General features: G+C 39.7%; 1 protein-coding gene across 5 annotated transcripts in view; it reads left to right on the top strand.

The window, feature by feature from the left end:
• The window catches only part of LOC121303610 (DENN domain-containing protein 1A-like), a 313,333-nt gene that overhangs the window by 162,894 nt on the left and 138,238 nt on the right, over positions 1 to 12,201 (top strand). For all 5 annotated transcript variants that reach the window (XM_041234403.1, XM_041234405.1, XM_041234402.1 and 2 more), the window contains one exon: positions 8,015 to 8,060. In XM_041234403.1, the coding sequence (XP_041090337.1) occupies positions 8,015 to 8,060 (46 nt within the window). The remainder of the gene's footprint in view (positions 1 to 8,014; positions 8,061 to 12,201) is intronic.

Genomic DNA, 12,201 nt, shown 5'->3' with positions numbered 1-12,201 from the left:
GTCTATTTATTTTGGCGTAGAGTGCCGTGTCCTGTGTTTTCGTGTTTGTTTAAACCTTTTATTTTGTAATAAACCGGCGCCAACAGGCGTCTTCATCATTTCATTTCTTATCATCGTCTTTGTATATTTCATTCCTTCCTGGTTCTGACGCCGCCCACTTGGCCGTCTTTGTGACAGGGACGTCTCACTACCGCCAACTAACAAAAACCCTTGTGCTTAATGATGGCATAGAGGGATCTACCACATGAGGGCAGCAGACCTGAGAGTACCGCGGGTGTCGGGGCTGAGACACTGGGGGCACCCAGTCACCAAGTACTGAGGGCTTCAAACACCAAGGGCACTGAGCTGTGTGAACAGCGCATAGCTTGCAACGGTGTGGAGCGTAGCCTTCAGACAGTTGCAATCTGGTCTGCTTGCAGTCGCACAGCCAGTATAGCGCGAAGCTTACAGCGGAGTGGAGCAGCCCTCAGATGCTATCCGGATTGCGTGGAGTACACAACCGGTACAGTGGAGTGGAGCAGCACTCAGATGCTTTCTGGATCGTGCAGTACACAACCGGTACAGGGCAAAGCTTACAGCGGAGTGGAGTAGTTCTCAGATGCTTTCTGGATCGCGTGCAGTACACAACCGGTACAGCGTGCTGATTAAGTTCTCTCCGTGGCCTTGTGTGCTGAGCGAAGCCTGGCGGCACTCTGGGTACCCTTCTCTTCCCCAGGATTCAGTCCCTTGCTGTGGCGAATTTTCACACTCTCTCCCTTGCTGCTCTGCTCTTCGTGAGACAATATAATTCTTGATTGCCCCTTTTCTTATATATATGCAGACAGATAGTATACTGCACTAGCTGTCTGTTTTTTTCCCCTTCAGCTTTTTGCGCTACGGAGACACTGCAAGTGTTAACTGCTTTTAAGGTACTCTGCACTGTCCAATTGGCAGGTGCCTTTTCAACCGGAGAATATTCCAAGTGTCTCTTGCTGTTGCTCTGTCTGCTTTTTCCTTCACTGACACAAAGGCTAGTAGATTTATTCTAGTTAGCTGGTGACTGCAGCCCCTGTCTGTTTAACAGTATATGCTTGCAGTTGCCAGTGGCTTTTTGAGATCTTCACCTGCACGCCACTTGCTATGGTACAGGAGCTGGTACCAATGACTTGCTGTTCCAGTACCAGAGTTGGTACCAGTGACCTGGTTGGTACCAGAACCTATGCCAGTGACCTGGTCGGTACCAGAGCCTGTGCCAGTGACCTGGTCGGTACCAGAGCCTGCACCAGTGACCTGGTCGGTACCAGAACCTATGCCAGTGACGTGGTCGGTTCCAGAGCCTGTACCAGTGATCTAGTCGGTACCAGACTCTGTACCAGTGACCTAGTCGGTACCAAAGTAGGTACCAGTCATCTAGTTCATACCAGAATCAGTACTAGTGACCCTGGTTCAGTCCGCTTCGACAACAAGATTGTTACCAGTGCTCCATTTTTGTACACTCTGTGTACACAACAATGTTAAGCTGAGATGATGCTGAAAAAGGCCTGTGGATGATGCAGTAGCATACTGGTGGCATTGACAAGGACAAAGGGTCGTTACTGGATGCACTTGTAACACCGGGGCATACATTTGGGCAAGCTGTGGATGAGATGCTACAATGCTCTCACTAAGCACAGGAGTCTTCCAAAGGGTTGGCACGCCTCCTCCCCAAGCAGAAGCCCTTAGCCGATAAGCCAGCAAAGCATTGGCAGAACATGCACCCTCAGCCCGTTAAACAGATTCAGGCTTCTGCAGCCCCTGCTAGAGCTAATGCGCAGAACCATTTTCACTGCGTGCAACGTGGAGGCCGGCTCTGCTCACAAGTAGCAGCCACAAGCACGAGCCTCTACGAGCCAACAGCCCTAGGAATTTGTTGCCCCAGGTCCAGGGCCCGTTCTGCTCACCTGGATTATTAGTGATCATGCACCACGGACACCTGGGTGATTTACCATCATCACGACCAGTTACTCTCTGCAGTTTCGCTTTGGCCCCCCTCTCTTTTTAGGACTTGATTGTAACAACAGTTAGATGGGGTTGGCAGGTTAGGTTTTTTAACTCGCCTCTCTAAGCTGCAGTGTATTTGACATGTAAAGCAGTTTAGTAAATGTATTTAATTGTTTAATTGTGGTGGCGATTCAATCCGGAGAGCCTCATAACAATGACTAATCGTATTGATGGAATTTTTTTATACAGTAAATATTCTCTGCATAGAAAACTGCAAAATAAGATAATAGTGCAACACCATATTATAGATAACTTTGCACTCATCTGCACTCTTTCATTTAACCTTGTCTATTTGTTTAATATTTCTTGCTTCGCACAGTCCCGCCCAGTCAGTGACTCAGACAGCCAATCAGCTGCAGTACTATAGGTCTGATTGATGGAAACGATCCTTGCAGGCAGGTGTGTTTTTTTTGGTAACAATTAAGTAAACAATTTAATTAATTTAGCAACAGTTCACACAATTCACACTCACTTTACTGAATACATTGCATTTTAGTGAGGTGAGTTACAAAACCTGACTTTCCTTAAAGTGTCCCGAGATTCTGGAGCCTGTTGACAACCCTACTCTCAGATCAGACGACACAGGTTGAAACGTCAATAGAAAATCGAGGATTATGGCAAAGGTGCAGCTCTCTGTTTCTGTTGTGGGGGGAGGGGGCTAGCGATAAATTGTGTAAGTTTCAAACTGGAATCTTATTCAGGGATATATTTCCTTTCAGTAATAAAAATACTATTAACTAAAAGGCTCAAAACTACAGATTGCGCAAGTCCATTGTTAGTAGCTGCCAGTCTGTTTTCTTGACAGTTTTTGTAGATTCGGTGTTCGGTTGAGATGGATTCAGTATTCGTCTGAATCCCAAAAACATGGATTCGGTGCATCCCTCATTTGTATTTCAGGGAGCCAGGGTTATGATAATAACGTTGTCAAGCTTTTTTTTTTTTTTTTCAGGTTGTTGCTCTTCATTTGAAGACCACTTCATGTTTGTTTATGCGTCTTATCAGCTGACAGGAAGGGGCCTAATCATCAATGTTTCAATTACATATTTTTAAACTCTTCATGAGGCCTTTAGTAAGACAGGACTGAGGAATATTTACGGCCTAAGCACCACATTTTTCTCTCCATTTCTTTTGTTTATGAATTGAACATCGGAATATGCCTCGAAGCAATGCTGTTGCTCTGTTTAATTATTCTTAACATGCATTTTTCTTCAGCGAGGAGGGAGGAGGAATTATTGTGAATTGGCTTTGGAAAATATTATCCAGAGCTGGTAATTTGATTACAGAATTGTATTCTCTGTAACCTGTGTTACCTTTGACTAACAACCTTGGCCAATGCTGAATGAAGGAGCCAGCGGGGATAAGCAGAGTTTTAAGTGACGTGCCAGAAGCTCTAAACATTTAAATCTGAAGGAGCGTCGCTCCCCTGTGGATGATTTAAATGTTAAGTATGTCCCCGTCTCAGGGATACATGAAAATGCAACCTGAAAACTATTATCTCGAAATGAGCCTTCAATTTACTCACTGCACAGGAAGGGCAGACTTTATTCATTTTCGGAGCCAGCAGGTGCCCTTTCTTTGCATAATAAGCTTTGCATTTGTAATTAACACATGAAGGCAGTGGCTGCCAGCTTCTCTTCAGGTCCCTGCTGGCTTAAGGTTTCAAAACCACTGTGTGAAGGTGGCAGGAGCAGTTCCTCCTTGGGGTTTGAAATTTTCACCCGCTTTCACACAAAATATGTGGTAAGAGAGGGTTAGAAGCTGCTGCTAAGGAGCACAGGTGCAGACCTACCTTTAGAAAAAGAAGCCCTGCAATTTCAATCCGAATGTGTCTGTGTATTCAATAGGGTTAAATAAGTCTGCTTCTCCAACCAGTAATTACCGGGAAGTCTCTAATTACAAATTAACTTACAGTACGCCACAGCTGACTAATTCAACCTGACGTGATCTTTAATTAGATTGGTAATCACACACTGTAACTGTCTGACTGAATTAATTTAACAGCAGTTTACATAAATATATTGTTCTAAATAACTGGCAGCTCTTTGCATGTGTTTACATAAACTCGACAGTATGTTTCTGGTCATTGTTTTGTGAGGAGCAGATTTTTATCTACAGGCCCATTAGGTAATTTGGTTTTAATTAGGGTTATTCAGAAGAGGGGAAATGTATCTGCTAATTAAAATTCAGATTTTACCCCAAACCTAAATCACTCGTACTACACTGTCTGGCTCTAAACACAGTACTTTGTTAACTTTTGTGTCTGAGGAAAAAACTCAACATATCTTGTATTCCTAAAGAAATAAGGTTTAACAAAGAAAGGAAATTCAATGCTATTGATTCAGTACATCACTGAATTACAATCTGAACTATTGATTCAGTACATTACTGCAGGGGTTTTCAACCTGTTTTTGAAACTGTACCCCTTCTGTCTGGAGGTTTCAGCTCAAGTACCCCTTTACAATTTTTGCTGTACTGAATGGCACAACAGTTGCATAAAAATGTACAATAATCTCATCAACATGTTTCTTTTCCTCCCCATTTATTTAATACATAATTTGTCACAACAGTTTGGGTGACAAACTGATGATTTAGGACAAAATAACAAACAGTAGGCTTAATTCTTAAAACTTTTAATGACAAGTATTTGGATGCACAGAATTAAAAAAAACAAATATTTAATAATCCCTTTGGAAACAGACGTATTCGCTTTCTATTCGGCAAAGTTAGTCTAAATAATGCAAAATAGTGTGCATTGTAAATGTTTTTTATGTTAACGTTTACTTCGCATCTGCATAATTATGTGCCATTTAAGGTGTTTACTTCAAGATAAAACTATAACAACTACTAACAATGATAAACGTTTCTTATTAAAGCTAAAATACAAATTATCCAAAGGGATTTGGTATAACTTTCTGTCGCTTTGCATTTTCTGTAGATACTATTGCTGTTACTAAAATGCAGCCATGCCTAATAAAAAAAGCAAAAACCGTCAAAGTATGAGTATTATGAGTAATAATTATATTTATCAGAGCATTTATACTGTACTTCTAAAAAAAAAGAAAAAAGAAATAAAAAGCAGAATGATTGCGCTTCCCTGATTAGGAGGCTTGGTGGTGCAGTGGTTAAGGAAATGGCCTTGTTACCCGGCGGTTCACCCCTCAAGTCGCTTTGAATAAAAGCATCTGCTAAATAATATTAATAGTAGTTAGTATTCAATTATACAACAAGTTGAAAACAGCAATGTTTATGAGCAGCACAGAGCGCTCTCCACAGGCACAATCGTCAGACACCTGCTTCACCCTTATAGAAATCCAGGCCGCTCAATCAAAATCACACACTCTTTTTCAAATTTTATCTGCAGTTCGTTTGAGTCATAAACAAAAATGTTATATTTATGCACAGTAGAGATACTATAAAATACTGTTAAAAAATAATTTCATTTTTATTTGTGCATTTCTGAGTCGTCCTGCGTACCCCCTCTGGCTCTTAGAAGTAGCCCCAGGGGTACGCGTACCCCTAGTTGAAAACCCTTGCATTACTGAATTACAATCTTAACTATTGATTCAGTACAGTACTGAATTACAATCTGAACTGTTGATTCAATACATTTTGGAATTGCAATCTGAAGCTATTGATTCAATATATTTCTGAATTACAATCTGACTCTGGACACAGCTTTGTATAGCTAAAGTATTTTTAAGTTCCTTTAAAATTTTGTAAAGAAAACTGTGCAACACATTTTTACATAAATACTGTTTGTATAAAGGAATCATCTTGATAGACATAATCCAATCACAGAACTTTAGCAACAAGACATTGTAAGTGCTCCTTTAATCTCAATAGATGGGTGATCTATTGTGTAACTCAACAGATGGGTGATCTATTGTGTGCAGCCTGTGTACGATGCAGATATGAGAAACATGAGAAATAGCTTTCTGCTTGTGGTCTACTGTGTGCACATGTCTATGTAGACAGAGGAAATGCTGATATCTGTGAATAAATTTATGCACAATGTGTTTTGTTCTTGTAGGAAACTACTTTAGCTAAATCAATTTATATTTATACTACCAACATCTGAAAATTGATGTATAAACACATATATAATCATGTAACATAATGCTGATTAGGCAAAGTCATTTTTCAAGTTCTTCGATAAAGATAACAGTATCACGTTTAAATGCAGACTGGGCAGGGTGTTTGCTTAAAAAAATACCGTCCAGTCGTATTTAACAAAGGAAGATTCAGTATTACTTTTGCTATTCATTTCAAGTAACTCCTTGTCACTGTGGCATGCATAGGAATATTTTTTTTGTTTCTAATAGCTCCACAAAAGCAGAGTGTATTTTGGTATGTTAATTGAACAGCACCAGTTTCGTTTTCAGCTTGAAATTCTAGTCTTGTTTCAGAAGATTGAAAAGGACACATGGTGCCGCTAGTTAGGTTTTATAGATCCGAGTTCTTTACATGTGCTAGGAGGTGACAGGTTGCTTTACTCCTCAACACATTAACAAATTGTCTGGATTTATAGAAACCAGCAATCGCCCTGCTTCCTTTCATTACACCAGCTGGGCCTTCACGAGATGAGACGTTTTTGCACTCATAAGACTTCCTGCAGTGGCCGAGTCTTAGCTCCTTTGACATTGAAGCTGTCGTGTTCCTGAAAGCGCTTAATTAGAAACATGCTCATTTCAGTGTGACCTGGAGGAGGAAGGGCCACTCTCTCTGATACAGGAGCATTCCTAAGGATGCAGGCAGCTCAGACAAAGATGTGTTCTGCACTGTGTCTCATTTCTCTACCGTTATATCCATGCCCTCTATCTTATTAGAGATTGAGCAGAACTGTAAGTTTTTTAAGTGGTCATTGGTCACTGAAAAAGCCCTTGTCTTGAAAATTATACTAACGTCTACTTCATCCTCCACATGGAGAAAAATTAGTTCAGTAGGTCATCAAAGTGGCCATGTTTAAGTTCAGCCATGTTCTCATCATGCATGAGCTACACGGTATTGCTTTTCAGTGCACATGCCACCATGCAACCCTTTCTCCATCGTATGTGGTAGATCAAACACAAATGGAGGAAACACATCCCCAATATGTGGTCTACTTGAGCAGGAATGACCCTGTAGTGAAATCAGATCTAAGAATTGCAGACAAATAAAGGGGTTTACAGTGATTTTCCATAGCAACTATTTATTTGCTGTTTTCTGTCTGTTTTCCAGTTTTATTTCATTACATTTCTTAACATTCTTTGTCCATTCCTCGCAAATCATTAAATATGGTTCAGTTATTCTATTGAATTATTAGTTTTAGACAAGTAACCGTTGTTTCATTATGATTCAGTTTAGCTGTCTTAGGTTAGGTTCTGATTTTTGTGGTTTATTTTTTGAGTGTTTTTGGGTTACATTTTCAATTTTAAAGAACTGTTTTAATCAGAACTAGAGGGATATTGATTAAAATTGGTCAATATTCTTAACAAATAAAACATCCTAACCAAACCCCTACTTACGATGCACTATGTTTAAAAAAACTACTTAACAGATAACGATAGTTGTGTGTACTGTAGCACACTGTGCCTATGTTGGCATCTGGCTTGCAAGAGAGTATTTTTATGTTGATTTTAGTCAATAATGTTTAAAATATGCAACTTGCTGGTATGGAGGCAATGTGTGCTCAGATACTTCTCGTGCCCTACCTTATGGTTCCCAAGACAAGTTCTGGAGGTATACATGACCATTCCTCCATGAATACAGCCCTCCGGGAGCTTGAGGGTGGTGTCTTTATCAAAGTCTGTTTGGTCTGCTGTCTTGCCCATCCTTACTTGTAACAAGCTTTTATAATACAGAACTCAGAGACTGAGAGAGCTACTCCATACAGACTGAACTGAATAGCCCTCACCACTCCTGAGATGCCCTCAGTGTCTCCCTGTTGCTGCTACACATGCAGCTGCTCTGAACATCCCACCGGATCTTGACGAGTATCTTGTTGTTTATTTTGCAGTGCCCCCATGCCCTACCTCATAGGAGTGCATTCAAGTTTGATGGAGGTAAGTTTCATTTATTGATGCTCAATCAACGGTGGTATTTTGCAAAATGATTTGGGACTTGCAAAAAATATGTTGTGCATGGTAATAAAATGGCAATGCATTGCATTGTATGTAATATGAATATTTATACAGCAAGTGTTTTATAGTGAGATTGAACATCAATGACTTTTTCATATTCAGTGCTGTTGAGTGAATATTGCTTTTACCGGATATCGTTTCAGAATCTGTCTTGCATTCATTCATATTGTACGGTTTTAGATTAAAGCAAAGTTATTTAGTGTGCAAGGGGCCTGCGTTTAAAAAAAACTGGAAGATAAAAGCCTCACCCCTACTCACACAAAATCCCGAAAAATGGTTTTGGGGTACCACTGCACTGTGAGATAAAAATAAACATTTGATGAAAACTAACCAGGGAATTGCATAGAGTCTATGTGGGATGAAAAGGGCAGCACAGGTCTCACCCCAGCCCTTCTGTCTCAAGGCTAGTGACTCCATCATTTTCACTTGGGCAGTGTATATACTTTGTTTTTTTGTAAGTAGCTCTTAGTCGGGGTTGAAGGCGCACTCATGCCTTGTAGCTGTCTGTGTCTCTCTTTGCCCCCTGTTTTATGTTAGATCTTAATCCATTTGCTGTGTTAAGAACATAAAAGAGCTTGAAATCCCCAAATGTTTGCTAATGCATTTGGAATTGACAAAAGGCTGCATCTCAAAGCGTGTTGCTCATGAAGTTTTAAAGGGCCACTCGAGTGCCCATATGCACTTGAAGATCCATTTTTATGTTTGAAAGCAGGCATTTTAGCTCTTAGCCAAGTTTGTCTTCACTCTAAGGAACCCCACAATGCGTTATTTGATCTGCCTTTTACAGATAAGTAAGTATAATTTGTAGTGCTATTTGTGAAGGATATAGCCTTTACTTGAATTACTTAAACAATTACACAAGTTTACGTTGTAGTCTGTTCTGTTGAGGCTTTAATGTTAAAAGGAATTAATCTACCCATTTCAATTGACAGACAGATACCTTAAATGCAACATTTTTCATTAGCGTTCTGGTGAAGTGGATAGAGTGACTGCATTAGAGTCACAGACTAAAATATATATGTGTATGTTTTCCTGAATCTATTTTTGTAATATTGCAATAATTAATTAATCCGACAGAATGACTGGCTGTAACACACTGTTCCAAATTATGCCATGTTGATAAGTGGATGCTGAGCTTGGTATAAGGACAATAATTCCCAAAATTAAGCCGTTTGATTTAGGTTAAACATACATTCTTTACCTTTTGATGTGAAGTGAATATTCCATGAACATTCATGGAGTGTTGTGGGTATTTCTGTCACGGTGACGGCTGTAAAGAACCCGTTTGAGGGCTCCTCTGTTGAGCTGTACAGACCTCGAACTGCTCCCTCAGCTTGTCACATCAGACCCTTCTATTGGAACACAGTATAGTACCACAGCCTGAGCCTTCATTTAAAAAACTGTCCTGTTGTGGAGTTGAGAATAATACATATTTGATACATTTCTGTTTATATTATGGCAAGAAACACTGAAAGCGTGGTGGTCAGTTTGGCTCTGTGGAAAGAAAACTGCTTCAATCTAATTTACTTATGGCAGCCCAGTGAGGGGCACCTGAGTCAAACCATCAGGGACTTTCATTATGCTAATACAAATACAGAACACTTTTTAAATCATTATTGTCCCTAAATAACTTGCATTGATACTTTATGCATTTCATGTGTTACATTTGTTTTACCTTTTAAATATTAAACGTGTTTATGTAGTCTTTATACACTTGGTGCGAATAATCTTTGTGAAATGAAATACAATATGCAAGTGTGATCGTTTGTGTTGGAGGACATTCATGTCTCTTCAGTGCAGAACTACGTGAAGTTTATTAAAGGTACATCATTTTTCTAAATTAAATTGTGTGCAGATCATCGGTTTCTGTTTAGAATGGCACTGAATTTATCTTTGTGCTACTTGCTTTAAATTTGTTCTCCTTGAAATCTGTTCCTGTGTTCAGATAATCTTCTCTCTTGGGTACAAAGGCCAAAACATGATTAACGATCCACAATCCCACTAGAAATTCAAGGACCGTCCTGGACGCGCTTCTCGGCTATTTTCCCGTCATCACCCAGTTTGTCATTGTGGAGGAGATCTCAATCTGGTAATCCATAAAACAACTTCAAAGCAGACGCAAGGTTCATAAAACTCCGTCCATGGAGTACTCTCTTCATAAAATAATGGGTTGCATGTAACATCCTAATCAGATTCATATTGCTTACTGAGTTGTGTGTACCAAAGGCGAAAGGAGGCAAGTTAATGTGATACATGTCCACTCTGGGGCTGTTAAACTCCTGACCTCTGGGCTTCCTTTGCTGCTTGTGTCACTTGGAAAGGTGTTGCTGATTTAGGCAGTGATTTTTTTTTGGTGTAGAATTAAGAACTACTAAAACTAAAATTCAATGGCAAACATTTCGACTTGAAAAAAACTTCTAGCTGAAATATTTGTCATTGAATTTCAGTATCTCTTAGTACTTCCTTATGTCGCACTATGTGTTTAACTGCTATGGGTGATTTTTAGTGCAGTCGACAATTCCTGCTCTGCATTATTGTGGCTTACATTTACAGTGAGTGCTTAAGGTACAAGATTCACACAGCTTTGTATCCCTCAGTCTCATTGCATGGTGTATTACAACACAATGTACTGGAATGTGCTGCAGCTGTATATAGAGGGTACTAGTTTCCTGTAATACCATCTGCTGTAATTTGTGTTTTGTTTCCTAAGACGTATTGTTTTGGAGTCTGTCCAAAAGGATCAACGTCATTTGCATTTTACATTTCTGGCAGAATACTCTTGTTTCGTTTTAATTGTAATAATTAGCTTGTGACAGGGCAGAGGCCCTGCACAAGGAAAGTATGTGTTCTGTTACTGTATATGCATAGCCACAGGTTAATTTAATTGTGGAATTGTTTTTATTGGTTAATTAATAGTGTGGAATGTGGGCTGATGGCAACTGAGTGATTGAAGTCAATTTCCCCTGACCACACCCTATAAAAAGACAAGGGCATGTTTGTTTGGGGGAGAGCACACAGAGAGCAGCAGGTTGTGCTTTCTGCCTGTGCCAGGGTACCTGCAGCTGTGCTGTTTTGTTTGTTTGTAAGAGTTTTGTTAAACCTTTCATTTGTTATTTGTGAATAAAGTGCGTTTCAGGTCTGACGTTACTATTTCTGACGCTGACCAGCCTGGGCCGCACGCCACTACACCACAAAGCTGTTCAGAAATGTTTATTAGGTGTAAATATATGGTGTCATAGTTAAAAAAAACTAAACTAAATTATTGTGAAAAGCTGCACAATTTATCTACAGGAAATGTATTGCTGTGTTTCCTGCAGCTGTTGGTTAAATATATACTGATGCCAAAAACGTTGTACATGTCTTCATAGTTTAAATGCTTAAATGTTTAAACTAACATTCCTACCTAGTACTGTAAACAAGGTTAGTTTGTCAATAAATCCCCCTGTCCCTCAGCAATGCATTGAGTGAAGCATTTCTCTTTACAGCAATGGCACACCATTTCCTCAAGCCACTTTTTTTTATTATTATTTTGTTTAGCGTTTGAAAGAGTTTCACTTGGTATGAAGATGTTGTTAGCATGTGATACCTCCCTGTACCGTCTAAAGGATTTCTAATGCATTTCTTTTATTTGTCTGTTTTTCAGAAGACCGATGTTGCATTCCTTTTAGAATGTACCTTCAGGTGGTGTCTTCAGTGTAGCACTTCCACTGGGAATTGATCATATTCCACGTTATGATACACGGTTAGCTGTTTCCACAGCTAATACTAATACATATACATCTTTATGGAAATTGACTCCAAGCTGTAACCTTAAATTCACAAGCTTTTGCTGACTTACTGGTAGTGTGCAAGAATACATCTTCCTGTAAAGTGTCCTTCCAGTAAACAAAGGGCCCCGATTCACAAAATGTTTTTGTTGGCGTTAGTCCATTTCTGTCTCAATATCACTGCTTACCTTTCAGCTGTACAGACAGTAATGTGTGCTTGAAGTAGTTTTCTTCATAACGCTTTGTGGGCTGCTTTGGGGTGTTCTTGTGTTAACTGTATAGCCCATGCAATCCAC

Source organism: Polyodon spathula, chromosome 34 (assembly GCF_017654505.1).
Source record: "Polyodon spathula isolate WHYD16114869_AA chromosome 34, ASM1765450v1, whole genome shotgun sequence".
In the NCBI taxonomy this organism is placed as follows: Eukaryota; Metazoa; Chordata; class Actinopteri; order Acipenseriformes; family Polyodontidae; genus Polyodon; species Polyodon spathula.
This window is presented reverse-complemented; position numbering and strand designations above follow the sequence as displayed.